This window comes from Trachinotus anak, unplaced genomic scaffold (genome assembly GCF_046630095.1).
Source record: "Trachinotus anak isolate AG129_WGS33_773 ecotype Australia unplaced genomic scaffold, CSIRO_AGI_Tana_v1 ptg000010l, whole genome shotgun sequence".
In the NCBI taxonomy this organism is placed as follows: domain Eukaryota; kingdom Metazoa; phylum Chordata; class Actinopteri; order Carangiformes; family Carangidae; genus Trachinotus; species Trachinotus anak.
In genome coordinates, this window is record NW_027273861.1 from 28,663,061 (window position 1) to 28,679,141 (window position 16,081).

At 43.7% G+C, this 16,081-nt stretch overlaps 1 protein-coding gene across 8 annotated transcripts in view; it reads left to right on the forward strand.

The window, feature by feature from the left end:
• Positions 1–16,081, forward strand: part of mast2 (microtubule associated serine/threonine kinase 2) — a 158,914-nt gene that overhangs the window by 114,305 nt on the left and 28,528 nt on the right. For 5 of the 8 annotated variants that reach the window (XM_071486593.1, XM_071486594.1, XM_071486601.1 and 2 more), the window contains 5 exons: positions 867–958; positions 9,053–9,128; positions 10,814–10,834; positions 12,320–12,398; positions 13,252–13,406. In XM_071486593.1, coding sequence (XP_071342694.1) covers positions 867–958; positions 9,053–9,128; positions 10,814–10,834; positions 12,320–12,398; positions 13,252–13,406 — 423 coding nt within the window. The remainder of the gene's footprint in view (positions 1–866; positions 959–9,052; positions 9,129–10,813; positions 10,835–12,319; positions 12,399–13,251; positions 13,407–16,081) is intronic. The other 3 variants (XM_071486596.1, XM_071486598.1, XM_071486597.1) reach the window with 3 other exon arrangements.

Consider the following 16,081-nt stretch of genomic DNA (forward strand, 5'->3'; position numbering starts at 1 on the left):
AGATATAAAATACTAAGTAAAATGATGCTGTTGAATATTGAATATTCATGGCTGTATTATCTGTGAATATTGTGTTGTTAAAAGGATTGTGGAATTGGTGCTGTGACAAATAACAGTAATTGTGGAGTCATGGATGTCACTTAGTGTTTATGTCGTTCCATTAGAAACTGAAGGAGCCTCAGCTCCTTTAAATTACCACCTGTGAACAAACTGGCTTCAGCATGTGTCGTTATTTCTTGACAGCAAAACAAATATACATTTTTGTACTTAAACACTTAAAATAACAAGTAAGTAACAAAATATCTATTATTTTGTATCAGGTTGAACTAAAATAACAGTTTTTGTCGTTGTAGTTGTGACTGTTGGCTGCGTGTTGCGTGACTGTAGCTGTGACTTTGACTGTCTGATGTCTTTGTGTGTCACCACTGTCCTCTGGTGTGAAGGACGGAGTGTGTGAATCTCTAACATCTGTGAGCTCACCAGCAGTTTGCACACACTGGCCGACGTATGCCCGTCGGACACCTGCTGTCATCGGCGCAGAGCTGCAGGGAGCAGAACAAACGACTGACTTTTACACTCATGACGCTGTGTGAGGTGAAGGTGTGTTTTGCTAATGTGCGTCTGTGGCTGTAAACTTTACAGCTCAGCGTGTGGAAATGTCAGATGAAGAGTTGGCGACATTCAGAGACGACAGCTGCACAAAATCAGTGACTGGAAATCTGTGTGTGGTTCATTGCAAAGCTCCTGGAGGTTCTGGCCGCTGCAGACGTGATGCCGATACAGTTGCAATGTTGTCGTTACTGATTTAAAAACTTTAACTTGATTTTGAGACAAATTCACTCAACTGTCTTTGCTTCTGTCCTCAGCTGTCGGACGAGCAACAGGAAGAGCCTGATTGTGACGTCCAGCACCTCCCCCACCCTGCCCCGCCCACACTCACCTCTGCATGGACACACAGGTAACACACACACAAAACACACATACATGTGCTCCCTCCACTAAACATGAGTCATCCTCTGGAGACCATGAATACTGTCACAGCAGTGCATGTCCAGCTGACATCACCGTCTTCAGGACCCACAGTCTGCACAGCAACAGCTGATAAGTTAAAATAATAATCAACATCAGATGAGGATGTCGTAGCACCACCTTGATTTGCAGTGATACTCGTTTGTTCCCCATCAGCTGAAAGCTCTGTAGTAACAGCAGGTGAGGTGAGTTACCGTGTTGTTTACCATCACACACCGACATAGCTCAATTAACACTTCAGACTGCGCACTGAGCTGAGCACAGAGATATTTGATGACATGGATGAATGCACAGGCTGACGGGCTGCAGGCTGCTGCTGCTGCTGAGGGATGAAAAAGTTGTTGGATACATTTGTGAAAATTGAGGGCGACTCGTGCCTGATGATGCTGCCTCTTGCCTGGAGACCCTGTTCACGGTTTTCCTGTAAATGTCTGAGGTAATAAAGCAACATGTTCTCTTTTTGATTGAGTTGATTGATAGCAGCAAATGTGTAGAAGACAGATCCAATAAATTCAGCTCCGGAGGAATCAATACCTCCATCATTGTTGACCAATATATTGGCATTTTTATCTCATCAGAGTTGTGTATGTGAGAACGCTGACCAGTTTATTTTTCAGCCGTAAATTGATCTAATCAGAACAAATCTTAATCACAGTTCTGGCAATACATCAACATCAGCATCTGGTCGGGCTGGAATCGCTGTTTCCATTTGGCCGAGTGACTCAGAAGTGACTTGATATCTGCTTGATCAGGAGGAAATTATTTGTCATCACTTAAACACCAGTTTTACTTATTAAGCCAAATGTGGAAAACATCATCTCTGGTTTCAGCCACTAGATGTGAAGATTTTCTGCTTCTTTCCTGTTTTAAACTGTCGCTTCGAGCTCTGTGAAATTATGATGGAAAATTTTTTTCAGTTTTTTTTCTACATTTTACAGATTATTAAAAAAAGAAAATCTACAGATTGATACAAAAGATGCTGATTTCAGTTTTTGTAAAACAACAACTGATTTAAAATACTTCTGAAAAATTACAGCCAGGCGTCGTTTCAAGTGCCACACACACACACACACACAGCCGTACGTGTGTGTGTGTGTGTGTGTGTGTGTGTGTGTGTGTGTGTGTGTGTGTGTGTGTGTGTGTGTGTGTGTGTTCAGTGGCAGATGAAATGCGCACTGACAGGATTTTTGTCTTACACACTTGACAGCATGTAAGACAAACGCACAAAACCCCCAAATCTAGCACCAGCCACTCACCACCCACCCACTGCCCTTCAAATGGGAGAGAGAGAGAGATGGAAAAGAGGTGAATCACAGTGATATTGATTGATGGTGACTGAAGGGGAGCGAGCGCGAGAGTCGAAATATAGATTGGGAGGACGGAATAAAAATGGACAGTGACTGAATGGGAGGAGAGAAAGACGGCGGGATGGATATGGAAGATGGTAAAATGTCAACAATTATATCTGACTAGAGAGAGAGAGAGAGAGAGATCCTCATTAACACTGTGTATTTGTGCTCAGCTGACAGACAGTCGCACACATCTCATTTCCGGCTCAGGAAATAATAGAAGCTGCCAACCTGTCAACACACACACACACACACACACACACACACACACACACTCTCAAGGTTTCAGTTCTGACCTCTTTACAAAACACACTAAAATTTAAGCCTCTCAGTTCCACCAAAACAATGCTGCTGCCTCCACTGTCTCTATGAGGCTTTGGTTTCTCTCACTGTCAATTAAAATATCAAAGTCCAGTTTGTTCAGAGTAAAATCAGCTCTTGGTTGTAACCTCTTATAGAAATGTCCCTCAGTAAAGAGTAAAGAGTTCCTCCTGCAGTCGAACCTCAGCAGTGGGCGATCTGATGGTTTGATGTGAGTTTGATTTGAGTTGAGCAATGCTGAGTCAAAGTTATAATGAGTAAAGGTGTTTGTTCTGCTGCATCAGATGTTCACCTGTTGTTGTGGATGATGTTGCTGTTTTAAGCCCAGATTTGTTGTTCGTTTGATCAAAAACCTCATCATCTTTACCAATCAGCTGTTCAGTCCTGAACCATCACATTTGACAGGTTAAGGATTCTAATAAAGACTTTTTATAAAATATTTTTCTATGTAAAACTAAATTCTACCTGTAAATAATCCTCCATAAAGTTTGAGTGCAAACAGCCTTGGTTAGCCTGAAAAAGAAAACGTTCAGATAATTAACAGTTGTAGCTGTGCAGGGACTGAGAGAGTTAGAGCATGATGGGAAACGTTTTCGTCGCACATCGTCTCTTTCACACTGATTGATTTATGATTTCAGCATAAACACAAACTTGAGGCTGTTGACCAGACTCAACAATCCATTTCAACACATCAGGAACTTCAGGAATATCTGATGTGTTCTCATCCTTATTTTTTGACATTTTGTAGATTAGATATGAAATCAATAATCGGTATTGACAGCAGTCATTAGTTGCAACCTCAGAGATAGAAGAAGGCAAACAGGTCTGTGGTGTCCTGGGTCTCCATGTGGTCCAGAATCCTTAATATTCCTTCATTTGCTCCAGCTCTTCCTCTTTTTCTCTTTCCTGTCGTCTCCGTCCTCATCCACCAGACTGCTGCGGCTGCTGTGTTGCCATGGTTATTTGCAGTCCCATCTTTTTGTTTCCCAGACCCTGCCGAGGAAACAAATACCGCTAATTAAATATTACTAATTAATGTTGCTGTTTTTCATTCTCTCTCCTGCTGCTTCTGAACCAGCCGCTCACTGAAAAACGGCTCCTCGGTTTGTTCTGTTCAGGTTGAAACGTTAGGATAAAAGCCTGGAGCTTCAGCCTCAGCTCAAACTTGGACTCTAACAGAAACCTTTATCTCTTTGATAGCTCACTGTTGGCTGCTACTTTACTGATTAATATTCACCACTGGGGGCCATTAAACCTTTCCCTTCATTCTCAGAGACCAGCTTTATACATAGATGATTGCTTTTTCCCTTCTCTTTCACTCAGTCTCTCACTCGGCCCTAATCATGAATTTCATCATGGTTTCAATCATCTAGCCACTTAGTGCTAATCAAATGGAGATTCCTCAAACTCTAATATCCTGGGGGGGCTGATGAGGACCAGTCCTCTCCAAAAATGACTTTTATTAAATGTCGAAAGTTTGCATAAATTCCTCGTTTCCTTTCATTGCCGCCCCCGCTGTCTCCTTTCTCCCACTCATTCCTGATAACCTGTACTTTCTTCTCTCTTCTCTTCTGTCCCTTTTACTTCTCGTCAATATCTCCATCTTCTCTTTCTCCTCCTCTCCACCCACCCTGTACCTTCCTCTCTCCTCCCAGCTGATGGGGGACTGTTATTTGGTAAAGGTCAGCTGATGATTGGCAGCTCTTTGTGCTCTGACTTCTGATGAGTTCTGTCAAACAATCCACCGCTCGTCTTTGTAATTGTAATGAAGGACAGAAAGAAAGAATCAAGCTTTTCTCTTGTTCAGATTCTTGTCGCACGCTCCTGAGAAAATAGAGGGTTTTTTTTCTTCCCTTCTTTCTTTCCGCCCCCTCCCCAATTATAGCTGTATTTTGTTATCCCAACTACAGTCTCCCCGGAGAGGCAGCGAAGGGAGCGAGACTGAAGAGGCACAGAGCAGATATTACATTTGCATGTATCTCATATGCCAGTATATTTCTCGCTAAAGTAGGTCAGTGTCACTGCAGTTTGCTGCACAAACCCTTTAAAAATGTGACAGTGAAGCAGCTTCTTTACCTGTTGTGACGAGGCCGCCTGCCAGGTACACTCAGCTGTAATTTACATTTCCCTTGGAATCATTATTCAGTGTGAAAATACAATCCACATGGTGTTTTTTCTCTTGACGGGAAGTGGAATGTATTATTCAAATGTATTTTAAGAATGATTTGTTTTTGGTTTTTTTTCTATGACCAATCAGACAATGTCAGCTTCCTGAAAGTCGCTCTGGGCCCCTGTGGACTTCACACGATGTGGAGTGTGTTAGAAACGAGACAAACTGGTGCTTGTAGCATCGCTCAGCTCTGGAATGAGTGACCTCTGAGAATAGATGGTGTTTGGTGTGTTGGTTCTCTCCTCCCTGTCTGACGCTCCTCCACCTCACTGCTGTTTCAATTAAAGCTAAATGCAGACTACAGGACTTTGAGAATCTCATAACGGAGCACTGCTCGCACTGAGACTGTTGTCATGTAGATGTGCAGGTGCACAAAAGGAGACTGATCTCAGACATGGTGTAATGATTACAACATTGTTCCAGTTGGAGGATTTTCTGGTATTTAGCTGTGTCCTGTCTCCACTGAGCTTTGTCCCCTTCAACATATACTCGGCTGTAAAGACAGATAAACACTCTGCTACTCAAGTTTCAAGGAACAGGCAGATGTGTCAAATCTGGCAGTTTAATCGGGATTACATGTGAAACTGGATAGAGAGAACAGGAATACAGTTGCACCATCTTGCACCATCACACAAACATGGAGGAGTATTAAGCTATGTTATAGGTTACAAAGTCAGTCTGTAAATCCAAAGAAAGACCATTTCTTAAACATTAATATAACATAGTATCTACTTCTGTTGTACTAAACAACAAATAATAATGCACCAATGTTACTTCAAGCCAATAAACAATGCAACTCAGATGGTGCCATGAATGAACCATGGAGGAGAAACATGTGTCTGTCTCCATGAAGATCCTGAGAGAAAGTGAAAGTACTTCCTGTCGCTGGCGTAAATAAAAGAAACTCTACAGAACAAACACCAGTCGGTGGTAAATGTGATATCAAACAGATCTGTTTCCGTCATGAACTGTAGTTTCTACTGTACCAGTGCTCCGCAGTGACTGACTGACCTTAACTGGCCCCTCGACTCTTTAGCCCGCAAACTTCAAGGGCTTATGGGAAATGTTGTTTGTCAAGGGCCTCTAAAAAATCAACAACAAAACAAAACTACAGTCCTTATCTGAACACATGAAGCGAGCCATGTCACATACTAACACACATGCACGTTGTTAGCGTAGCTTCAAACGTCGGTGGGATCTTGAATGAGGTCTTTTTACTTATGGACCAAAACCTGGAAGTTCAGCTCTGTTGTCCAGCTCCATTGGCAGATGTTAACTTTTGTTTACTTTCTCACATAACATTTTTTTTCAATAAGGATTCTTTCAATTTATTATTTTAATAAGTAGTGATCAAGGCTGAGAGAGATGAAAAGTACCTGTCTGTGCTCTCTGATGGTCATCAGCCCACTCATACACCAACAGTCTCTTCTTAAACTATAATGCTGCTAAAATCTACTGCAACTAAAGATTATTTTCATCATGATTTATCTTTCTATCATTTAGTCAGTAAATAAAATAAAATGTGGTAAAAATAAGAAATGACCATCAAAAGTTTCAGGCAGAAAATCCTCCCACTGGAGAAGCTGGAAGTGGAGGATGTCAAAACATTTGTCGATGTGTTTTATCACCTAGAAGCTTTGCTAACCTTTAGCTAAGAGCAAAGACACATTATCATACAGACACACACGAAGACACACCGCTTTACACATCACTGCTGTGTGTGTGATTTCTTTTTTCTTTACAGAGAGAGATGGATTTTTCTGTCTGTGAACAAGCTTTAAATTGACTAATGGTCCACACACACATTTGCTGCCCTGAAGCGTGACAGTGCAGTGAGCGAGCGCGGTAACAGTCCCAGAGAGACCTCTGTCCCGCACTCGTAACTTCAGCAGCATCCACACAGGAGCACGAGACTTCACACTAACAAGCGTCTGTGTGGACTAATAACACACGTGTTCACTCGAGGATGTGCATACATGTCCTGCTGTTGCAGCCACAGACAGAGAGGTTCCCATCTGACAGAGAGCAAATTCTGGTTTTAATATTTGAGTTCCTGCTCTGTCCAGACGTGCTGCTGAGGATAATGCATAATTGATGTGGAAATGTCCGACTACTTAATCTCTCCTCCTGTTTCTGAGGCCGCCAGCCTCCTTCTCCCATCCATCTGTTTGTGTGTGTGTTTGTGTGTGTGTGTGTGTGTGTGTGTGTGTGTGTGTGTGTGTGTGTGTGTGTGTGTGTGTGTGTGTGTGTGTGTGTGTGTGTGTGTGTGTGTGTGAGATACATGTTCACCCCTTCACCCTTCCCTCGGCTGAATTATTAGTTACACTCCAACACTCAGAGCTCTGTGTTTCCCTTCACATAGGCTGGCCTTGAATATTTGTTTCCATTAGTGTGGATACATATGGACGTGTCAGTGAGCTTATTGAATAATCTCAGGTTTATTCCAAAGAGCATCATCTATTCTCTGAGTGTCAGTTTGACAGAAGATCATTCAGTCTGTGCTGCGGGTCTTTTATGTTGCATGGAAATGTTTTTCTTTTTGTTAAACCTGATTAAAAAGGCAGCGTTTGTGTTACCTGATTATCGGACTGAATTGCTGTTTCATTTTCACTTTATTATTCAGTGTGTTCAAGTCGGCCAGTTTTTGTTTTTACTTTATTTAGACAGAATTATCTGCCCTGCCACTGTCAGTCATTGATGATGGGACCCATCAGAAATGGGATTCCACAGGGCTTCGTCTTCGGTCCGTTGATGTTTACATTTTACATAAATAAAGTAATTGTTCTTAATCAATACTGAAATATCAATTATTTTGCTAATGATAAAATTCAGTACGGCCCAGCCCAGGCCTCGACTGGTCTTCATGCTGCTTTTGATGACCTCAGTTATCACTCCTGAATCACAGACTAGTCTTAAATGTAGAAAAGACCAAGTATATGATTTTCTCCACCAGTGACTAACATTTAACTGGCAGCCATATTGTTCTTACACATTTGACTCATGATTCAAGACTCACACTCAACATTTGATTTAAGATTAAAAACTTGGCTTGTTGTGTAGAATTAAAGGATGTTTTCTGTTTTCTAGTGCACTGCGCTTGATTTCAAATGACAGATACAGTGCTCATCACTGTTCTCTGTATCACACCCTCTACAGTCAAGAAGAAACAGACATCTCACATTATTCATTTCTAAAGCTCTACTGTCAAAGCTTCTGAACTACCTCACATCTCTTCTCTCCTTTAAATCTGTAGTGACACCAGCACACGATGCACTTACACACATCAGTCATAACTGTCGTACAGAGATCCACAGGAAGTTAGGAATTCACTTTATCCATTCAATGTTTCAAAGGAAACGTCTTCTTTTGATATAAATAAACTTTATGCACTAGTCAACATATGAAATATCTGCAGCAGGGTGTAAAACAGCAACAGTGTTATATGAGACATGTGACCTTGGTTTTTTATTTCTCTGCCATCCTTCTCTCTCCTCCGTTATCCATTTTTCTCTTGAAGGCTGAAATTCTTCTTCCTTCTTAATTCACTTATCTCTGCACCTTCTCAGTTGTGTAGCTGTGGCTGTAAACGCAGTTTCCTCTCCTTTATCTGAGCCCACTCAGATGAAGGAGACAGATTAACCAGCCCTCTTCCTTCTCCACCCTCCTCTCAGCTCCCGTTCACTTAATGAGGCTCTCCATCAAACTCGCAGAGTCTCCGTGTCCATCTCTCTCTGCCTTTTATTATGAACTCTTTCTCTTATTTTTGTCTCTCACAAGTTAATTCATCCTCATCACTTCAGACTCGTCTCTTCCCTCCATAAATCCTCCATCCACATTCTCACCCTCTCCTCCTGCTCGGGGCTTGTGGAGGTGCAGAAGAAGGGAAGTGGACGTAGGATAAAGCAGAACATTTCGCACATGCCCTCAGCTTTCACACAGAGGCCTGTTATTTTCTCCTCTGTTCTTCGGTTTGTCAGCTTGGTCTTGGTGTTTTATTTGCCTCTGATTGATTAACTGATTTCAAACTGACGGATGTTTTATCAGGTTACTATGAAGTAATCTCCAGCTTCAGCTTCCTGTTAGTGGAGAACAGGTTTCTGTTTCAGACACAGAGGATGTATCCTCTGCAGGGTTTTCAGTTTAGTGTGCTCACCTTTTCTTTCTCCTTTCCTTTCTGTCTCAGGTACCAGCCCACTGGACAGCCCTCGCAACTTCTCCCCCAACACAGCGGCACACTTCTCCTTTGTTCCTGCACGCAGGTGAGACACTACAATTCAATCTACTGGGTAGGATAGGTTGAAAGAAAAAATCAATAATATAAATAATTTATAAAATAGAATTTTCTTCACAAACAGTCTGTAGTTGCATTTTTTGTGTTTTTGTTTTGTTTTGTTTTTTCTCCTGATCTGAATTTTCCTAAAATCCTCGTCCATGTTTAATATAAACAAACTAAAGTATTGATGATTGAAAAATTCCAAATGATTTGCAGCCCTGTCTTTGTTGACAAAGCACAGAGCTTGAACTGTCTGGGGGGAATTTTCATTTCCAAAGCTGCAGGTTCTTCGCTGTTTCACACCTGTAACAGCACAGTTAAAGGTCATTTGTTCGAAATAAAATCAACACTGTAATTTTCAGTACAGTAATCACCTGAAAACTAAGAACTGCTTAACCCTTCATAAAAACAGTTTCTACGGAAGCCCTGCACGGACAAACCAAACACTGGCTCTAAAGAGGTCCTTTCATGTTTTTGCATTACCCGAAGGCCACCGTAGGTCCTTCTACACGCCTTGAAGGGAGGGGTGTTCAGTTGGTTGCAGTCTGCGGCCTCACCACTAGATGGCACTAAATTCTACACACTGGTCCTTTAATGTTGTGGATTTTTTAAACCGCTGTGAAACGGTTCAGTGGCCTCGGCGTCTTGAGAGCCGAGCTGCAGCGGGTGACAGTGAGTGAGCTGATGAGGAGGCAGATGATCACTCTGAGGCTGTCACTCAAACCAGGATTAATAAACCTCTTATCTGTCTGGGCTCTGAGCACAGATAGTAATTACTGAGAGGGAGGGAGGAGGAGTGTGTCTGCAGTGTGTGCATTTGTGTGTGGGACAGACACACACATGCATAACTTGTGTGATTTTTAAAATCCATTGCCGAGATAAGAAGCGCTCCTGTGAGCTTATACACAAGTTTGACGACATGAAAAAGAAATTCTTAGGAAGCCGGCCCCTTAAATCTTCATTAAGATGATGATGTTTCCATGGTAACACACCTTCACTGACGCACTGAAGCCTTGGGCTATTTCCATGACGACATCATTAAACAACCGTATGGCAGCCGTGCAGCAGTGCAGCAGCCAAAAGGAGCATTAATGGTGACTTGAATTGAAATCCCTGGCTGCTGACCTCAGTGCTGCAGCTGCACCGCAGACGCCGGGACAACAGTGACACCGTGTGGTGGAGTTTGATATGACAGATCACAGACCGAGGCTGAAGCTTCTGTCTTTTCCTCTCCCTCAAGGTTGTAGCAATGTTGTATCAGCTGCTGTAATCATTCATCAAACTCAGCCAGTGTAGATCTGTTTCCCTTCTTTCCTTTCTTCTTCTTCTTTCTCATCGTCTGTAGTCAGTGAAGTTATTGTTTATTGACCTCCTCATTATTGATTGTCTCATTGTTCCATTATTGTGTAGAGTGACCTGCAATAAAATGTTATATAACAAGGAAATAAAAATATATATATTTTTTAGAACTTTTACAAACAAGATAATTTGTCATGAACAATTTAATATCTTGTGTTCACAGTTTTAAAAAAATGTTTCTGGGCTTTGTATGATTCTTAGAAAAAGCAGAGGAGGAGGATGTATGTGTTTGTGTGTGTGTGTTTGATGCTGTGTGACTGACAGCCACTAACAGCTATAAAAAGAGAAACCAATGTCTTGTCTCCCACACAGTCACGGACACAGGGCTGACAGGTAACCTCTGAGTTTTTGACCTTAAACCCTTTTTTTCCCTCCCTCTTCCTGCCGCCACCTTCCTGCCCTCTGTCCTGCATGGCTGAGCGCACACACTCTGAATGGCATCATCCAGCATCCCGCAGGGCCTCTTCTTCTTCTGCAAAACGTTCTGTACATGAATCAGGTTTTAAAGAGGAACAACGTCTCCGACTGAACTCACTGAACAGGAGACAGCCTTCCCGACCTTGGTTAAGATTTGGTTGTTCCTTAAAGGATAAAGCTGGTGACATTACATTTCTTATTGTCAGCAGATCCCATGTGCAGACTCGAACCAAAAATAATGCATCTTACTAACAAGTACCTGATATCTTATTCCTCTGAGCCATAGAGCTCCATCAACACAAGCTATGTTCCAGTTCAGGAGCCGCATCTTTCAGAGGCTGCTTTTGAAGACCAATGGCGTCACGGCAGCACGACTAGACTGTCCCATTTCAAAGGTTTCTTCAAATATTTCCTCCTTTTCCTGAGCAATGAAGGCTCCAACAGGTGGATCCTTCGTGGCCCAACTTATTCCAAGATTCATTGCACACCAGTAATGAAAATTATGTGGCAGCAAACAGCACAGACAGAGAGACCGAGTTTCAGCTCAGTTCAACAGCTAACGGTACAACTGTTAAAACCGAGGGCAGAGTTTTGCAATGCAACAGTAGGCGGGCGGGGGCACAGCTGGTGATGCAAAATGAAAATCCTCCATAGAGCAGACCGTCTCATTTCAGTTCAGCCCCTGGCAGCCTGCAACAGCTGCGTAGGGCCACACCTTTGTAGACCATGTCAGATGTGGCCCCTGAATCAGGAGACAGCTACTGTCACATCAGGTGACATTTTCCTTCATCACTGTGAAAACACACTTTAGTTTATTTTGATTCAGACCTACATACACCGTCCACTAGAGAATAATCTGGATTAATCCGCTGATGAAAATAGTTCCTAACAAATGCACCATTTCCTCCTGTTTGTATGGTGATAAACTGTTACCAAATTATATATTTGCATATTCTTTCTTATGATTTACATCTTCGGTAGGAAGCAGAGGGTAGAGGAGTCAAGTGTTGATAGAGGAATTACTTTGGATATTTACATTGGATTTGCTGACAGTAAGAGAACTATAAAGTAACACGAGCCTTATCCTTTAATAATTTCAATCCATAATGGGTTTTGAAAAGTATCAGGTCCAGCTGTGGATAAAAAGCAGACAGGTCTGCTGGGTTTGTTCATGCTCAGTGTCTCAGTGGACTCTCCTCATGGCTTTGCCTGCACTCTTGAGCCCTTGTGTTTGCATTTTCCCTCCTTCAACTGAATGACTGTATCACGGTATGTGACGACACTGCATCTGCTCAATGTGGTTGTCATGGAGCATATGTTATATATGTTATTTCATTAAAAGTAAGTGTTGAGTTTTGTTGCCTTCATCTCTTGTTAATTCATCTTTGTCTGTGTTTTCAGGACGGATGGTAGACGCTGGTCTCTGGCCTCACTGCCTTCCTCTGGCTATGGCACCAACACCCCCAGCTCCACTGTCTCGGTAAATATCCTAATATATCCTAATATACTCCATGTTTCTGCATGTAATTGTGCACCATTTATTTTATAATGATCTGTGCACCCAGGAAACCCAGATCTAAGCGCTTTCTCCTCCGTCTGACTTAACTGCAAAGCAACAAGCCCCTAGAAGCTCCCTGAGCTACTCTTCTCCCACCTTTCTCTCATTGCTTCCTCCCCCTGATGCCCTCAAGTGTACTTCTGCTTCCTGTTCTGTTTCTCCCCTTTTTCTCTCCTTCATTCCCTGGGACATATCAACAATCCCTCCGGCCTAATCCTCCTCCTTCTCCTTTTCCTCCTGCTGTTCATTCATCTCCTTTCTTAATACCCCGGTGTGCAGTTGCAGCCTGTAGAATGAGGCCCAGCACGCTTCAAAGGCAGTGAGAGGAGTTAGCTGGCTGTGCCTACTCTTCCCTCAGACATCCAGACCACTAACACAACTACAAGCTTACTGGACTAACAGAGGACCAGGTCTCTCTCTATTCAGCCTATTAGGACAAATTGATTAGCAGGTCAACTGACATACATTTGGTTGAAAAGAGGGGTTCAGATAGAATAAAATTTGTCACCTCACACTATTTTATCTGATTATCTGTTCTAAACTAACCGTAGCTGAATAGATGTGACAGGTGAAAGGTCAGGGTACTGACAGAAAGACATGATTGGACGACACCAGCCTTAACCCCAGTCTAGCTCCAGCCTAACCTGTAGTAGCTTCTAGTGTAGGACTTAACCTGCCCGGACTAGTCCTAATCCCGGCCCAGCTCCAGCCTCTCCCCGCAGTAGCTCCAGTGCTGGTTGTAATCTGTGCTCCCTCTGTGCTCCTCCTCTCACAGTCCTCCTGTTCATCTCAGGAGAAGCTGCACCAGCTGCCCTTCCAGCCCACACCGGACGAGCTGCACTTCCTCACCAAACACTTCAGCTCCGAGAGCATCACAGACGAGGAGGGACGCCGCTCCCCCGCCATGAGACCGCGGTCCCGCAGCCTCAGGTAGGAGCTCTGAACCTTTGTGAAGTCAGATTTTCATTGGAATTCATACAAACACCCACAGGAGCAGTCTGTGAAACACTGTCTGGGTCTGTGCAGGAAGCAGCATCCGGCACAGCTGATTGCTCAGGCAAAGGTGAAAGTGCATTAAGACACCTACTTTAACAGCTCTCAGCTGTTGGCTGTGAAAAACTGAACTCAAAATGTCTCCCCAGAAACTTGGTGAATATCCAATGCAGACTGTGATCCACCCTTCACTTCTTATAGCCTAGACTGATACTGATTACTGCACCGTACACTGGTATCAACTTGACCTCTCACCAAGAACAGAGACCTGAGCTCGAGGCCTCTCTTCACTTGTGTCCTGTGCAGTGTAGAACTGATTTTAACGTCTTACTGTTTGTTTTTAAGACACTCAGGCAGAGGCTGAAGCCGAGCGGGGTCATACCTTTGCTGTCTTAACCAGCTTTCCTCTTAAATATTAGAAATGCCCCAACAACGGAAAGTTTTCAAGGCTGAATATGAAAGAAGACGAGTCGATGAGACTTAGTGGACAAACATTAGAATACCATGCTGCTCTTGGTTGTGTGTGTTTGTGTGTGTGTGTGTGTGTGTGTCAGCCTTCAGAAAGGTCAGACTCATCCTGCTGACATGTCCGTGACAGGTGGGAGCGAGCATGTTTGTATCAGTGACACTCACCTGTTCACCTGCAGATCTTCATCTTTCTGTCTCGTTCACTCTGTCCATCTCCAGCTCCGTCTTTTGTCTTCATCTCTACATGATTCCCCAAGAGCTGCCTCTAGATTTCACCCTCCTCACCCTTTCATTTACTGACTTTCAGCCTGTCACTGCCTTTATATGGTCATCCAGCCATCCATCCATCCGTCTTCAGCCACTTATCTGAACTCGTGCTGCAGTGGCAGCAGGTTCAGCGAGGTGCTCCAGATGTCCATCTCCTCAGTGATGTTTCCAGCTCCCCCTGCAGCACCCAGGGGTGTTCCCAGGTCAGATGAGATATATCATCTCTCCAGTGTGTTCTGGATCCACCTCAGGGCTTCATACCAGGTGGACATGCCCAGAAAACCTGCAGTTGAAGGCACCCAGGAGGATCCTGATCACATGCCAGAACCAGCTCAACTGGCTCCTTTCGACGTGAAGGATCAGCAGCTCCCTCCAGACGTCTGAGCTCCTCACCCTGTCTCTAAGGCTGAGCCCAGACACCCGAAGGAGCAAACTCATTCCAGCAGTTTGTCCACAGTCTTATCTGTCACTACCCAGAGCTTGTGACAGTAGGTGAGGGTTGAAAGTCCACCACTGTCTGACAGAGAACTCTGGCCTCAGACTCACTCTCGTCCCTGCTGCCTCACACTGGGCTGCAAACCTCCCCAGTGCATGCTGGAGGTCATGGGTCATCAGAACCATATCGTCTACTGGATGACAGACTCCTCCCCCCAGCTGCACCTCAAGATCCTGTCCATGAAAATCACAAGTGACAACCCTGAGAGAGACGCCAACAACACCAAAGGACACAGACACAACTCTCACTGTGATTATATGAGGACCAGAGCACTTGTAGTAACAGCTCTGTTACCCCCATACTCCGGCAGCGCCCCCCCACAGGACCCTCTTTACATGTAGACTGGATGAGCAAACTCCCACAACCCCTCCAGTCATCTTGCAATGGTGAAGAGTTAGTCGACTGTTCCCCACGTCCTGGATCTGAGGCTCAGCCCTCGATCGGAGCCTCCTCTCCGGCACCATGACATAAGCTTTCCCCGGGAGGCTGAGCAGTGTGATACCCCAGTAATTGAAGCACACTCTCTGGTCCCTCTTGTGGTATCCCTCCTTCAAAATTTCTCTATTTTCAACATTTTCCCCTTCTCACACACTTGGGAACTCACTTCCATCTCTTGTCTCAGCGGTATCTTCCTCATCTTTATCTCTGTTCCCGTACACAGAGATATTGAGTTCTTTCATCCCCAAGATGAAAGAAGGCGAGACTGAGTTGCATGGTGGGATTCTGATTAGAGTCACACTGTGTTTGTTGATTGATGTCATTCTGTGTGTGTGTGTGTGTGTGTGTGTGTGTGCGCATGTGTGTGTGCGCATGTGTGTGTGCGTGTGCATGTGTGTGTGTGGACCAGTGCCATCTCAGGTTATCCACCATCACCCTGTGTCCTTACAGAACCCCTCTCTCTGGGAAATGGAAAATAGTTAGAAATAAAGAAAAGGTAAACAATGACATTTTTATCCTGAGATAGTGAAAACTGTGAATAAGATTTTAAAATCTGATGAAGCTTTCATTAGAGGCATCATTAAAGAACCAGAATACTGTTATTATAGAGACACAGACTGTGAGCAAGTTATTTCACACAGAGGTGACTTTGAGAAGTGTTTCAGCTGTGGACAGCTGAAACCCCCCGCCCTTCATGTGCAGGGTGAATGAGCCTCAGTGGAAAGCCTGACATCATATTTATTCTACCAGCAGCGAGTGTCGTTAAAAAGCTGTTAATGAGCAGTCTATGAGCAGATAAATAACCAACAGAAAGAGCGGAGAGAGACAAAGTTCAGGCCGTGGCGGGGAAAAAGAGATTATCCTCAAGTCTGAAGAGGAGGAAAGGGGCAGAGAGAGAAATGAAGTGAGTGACTGAGAGGAGACATGATGATGATGATGATGA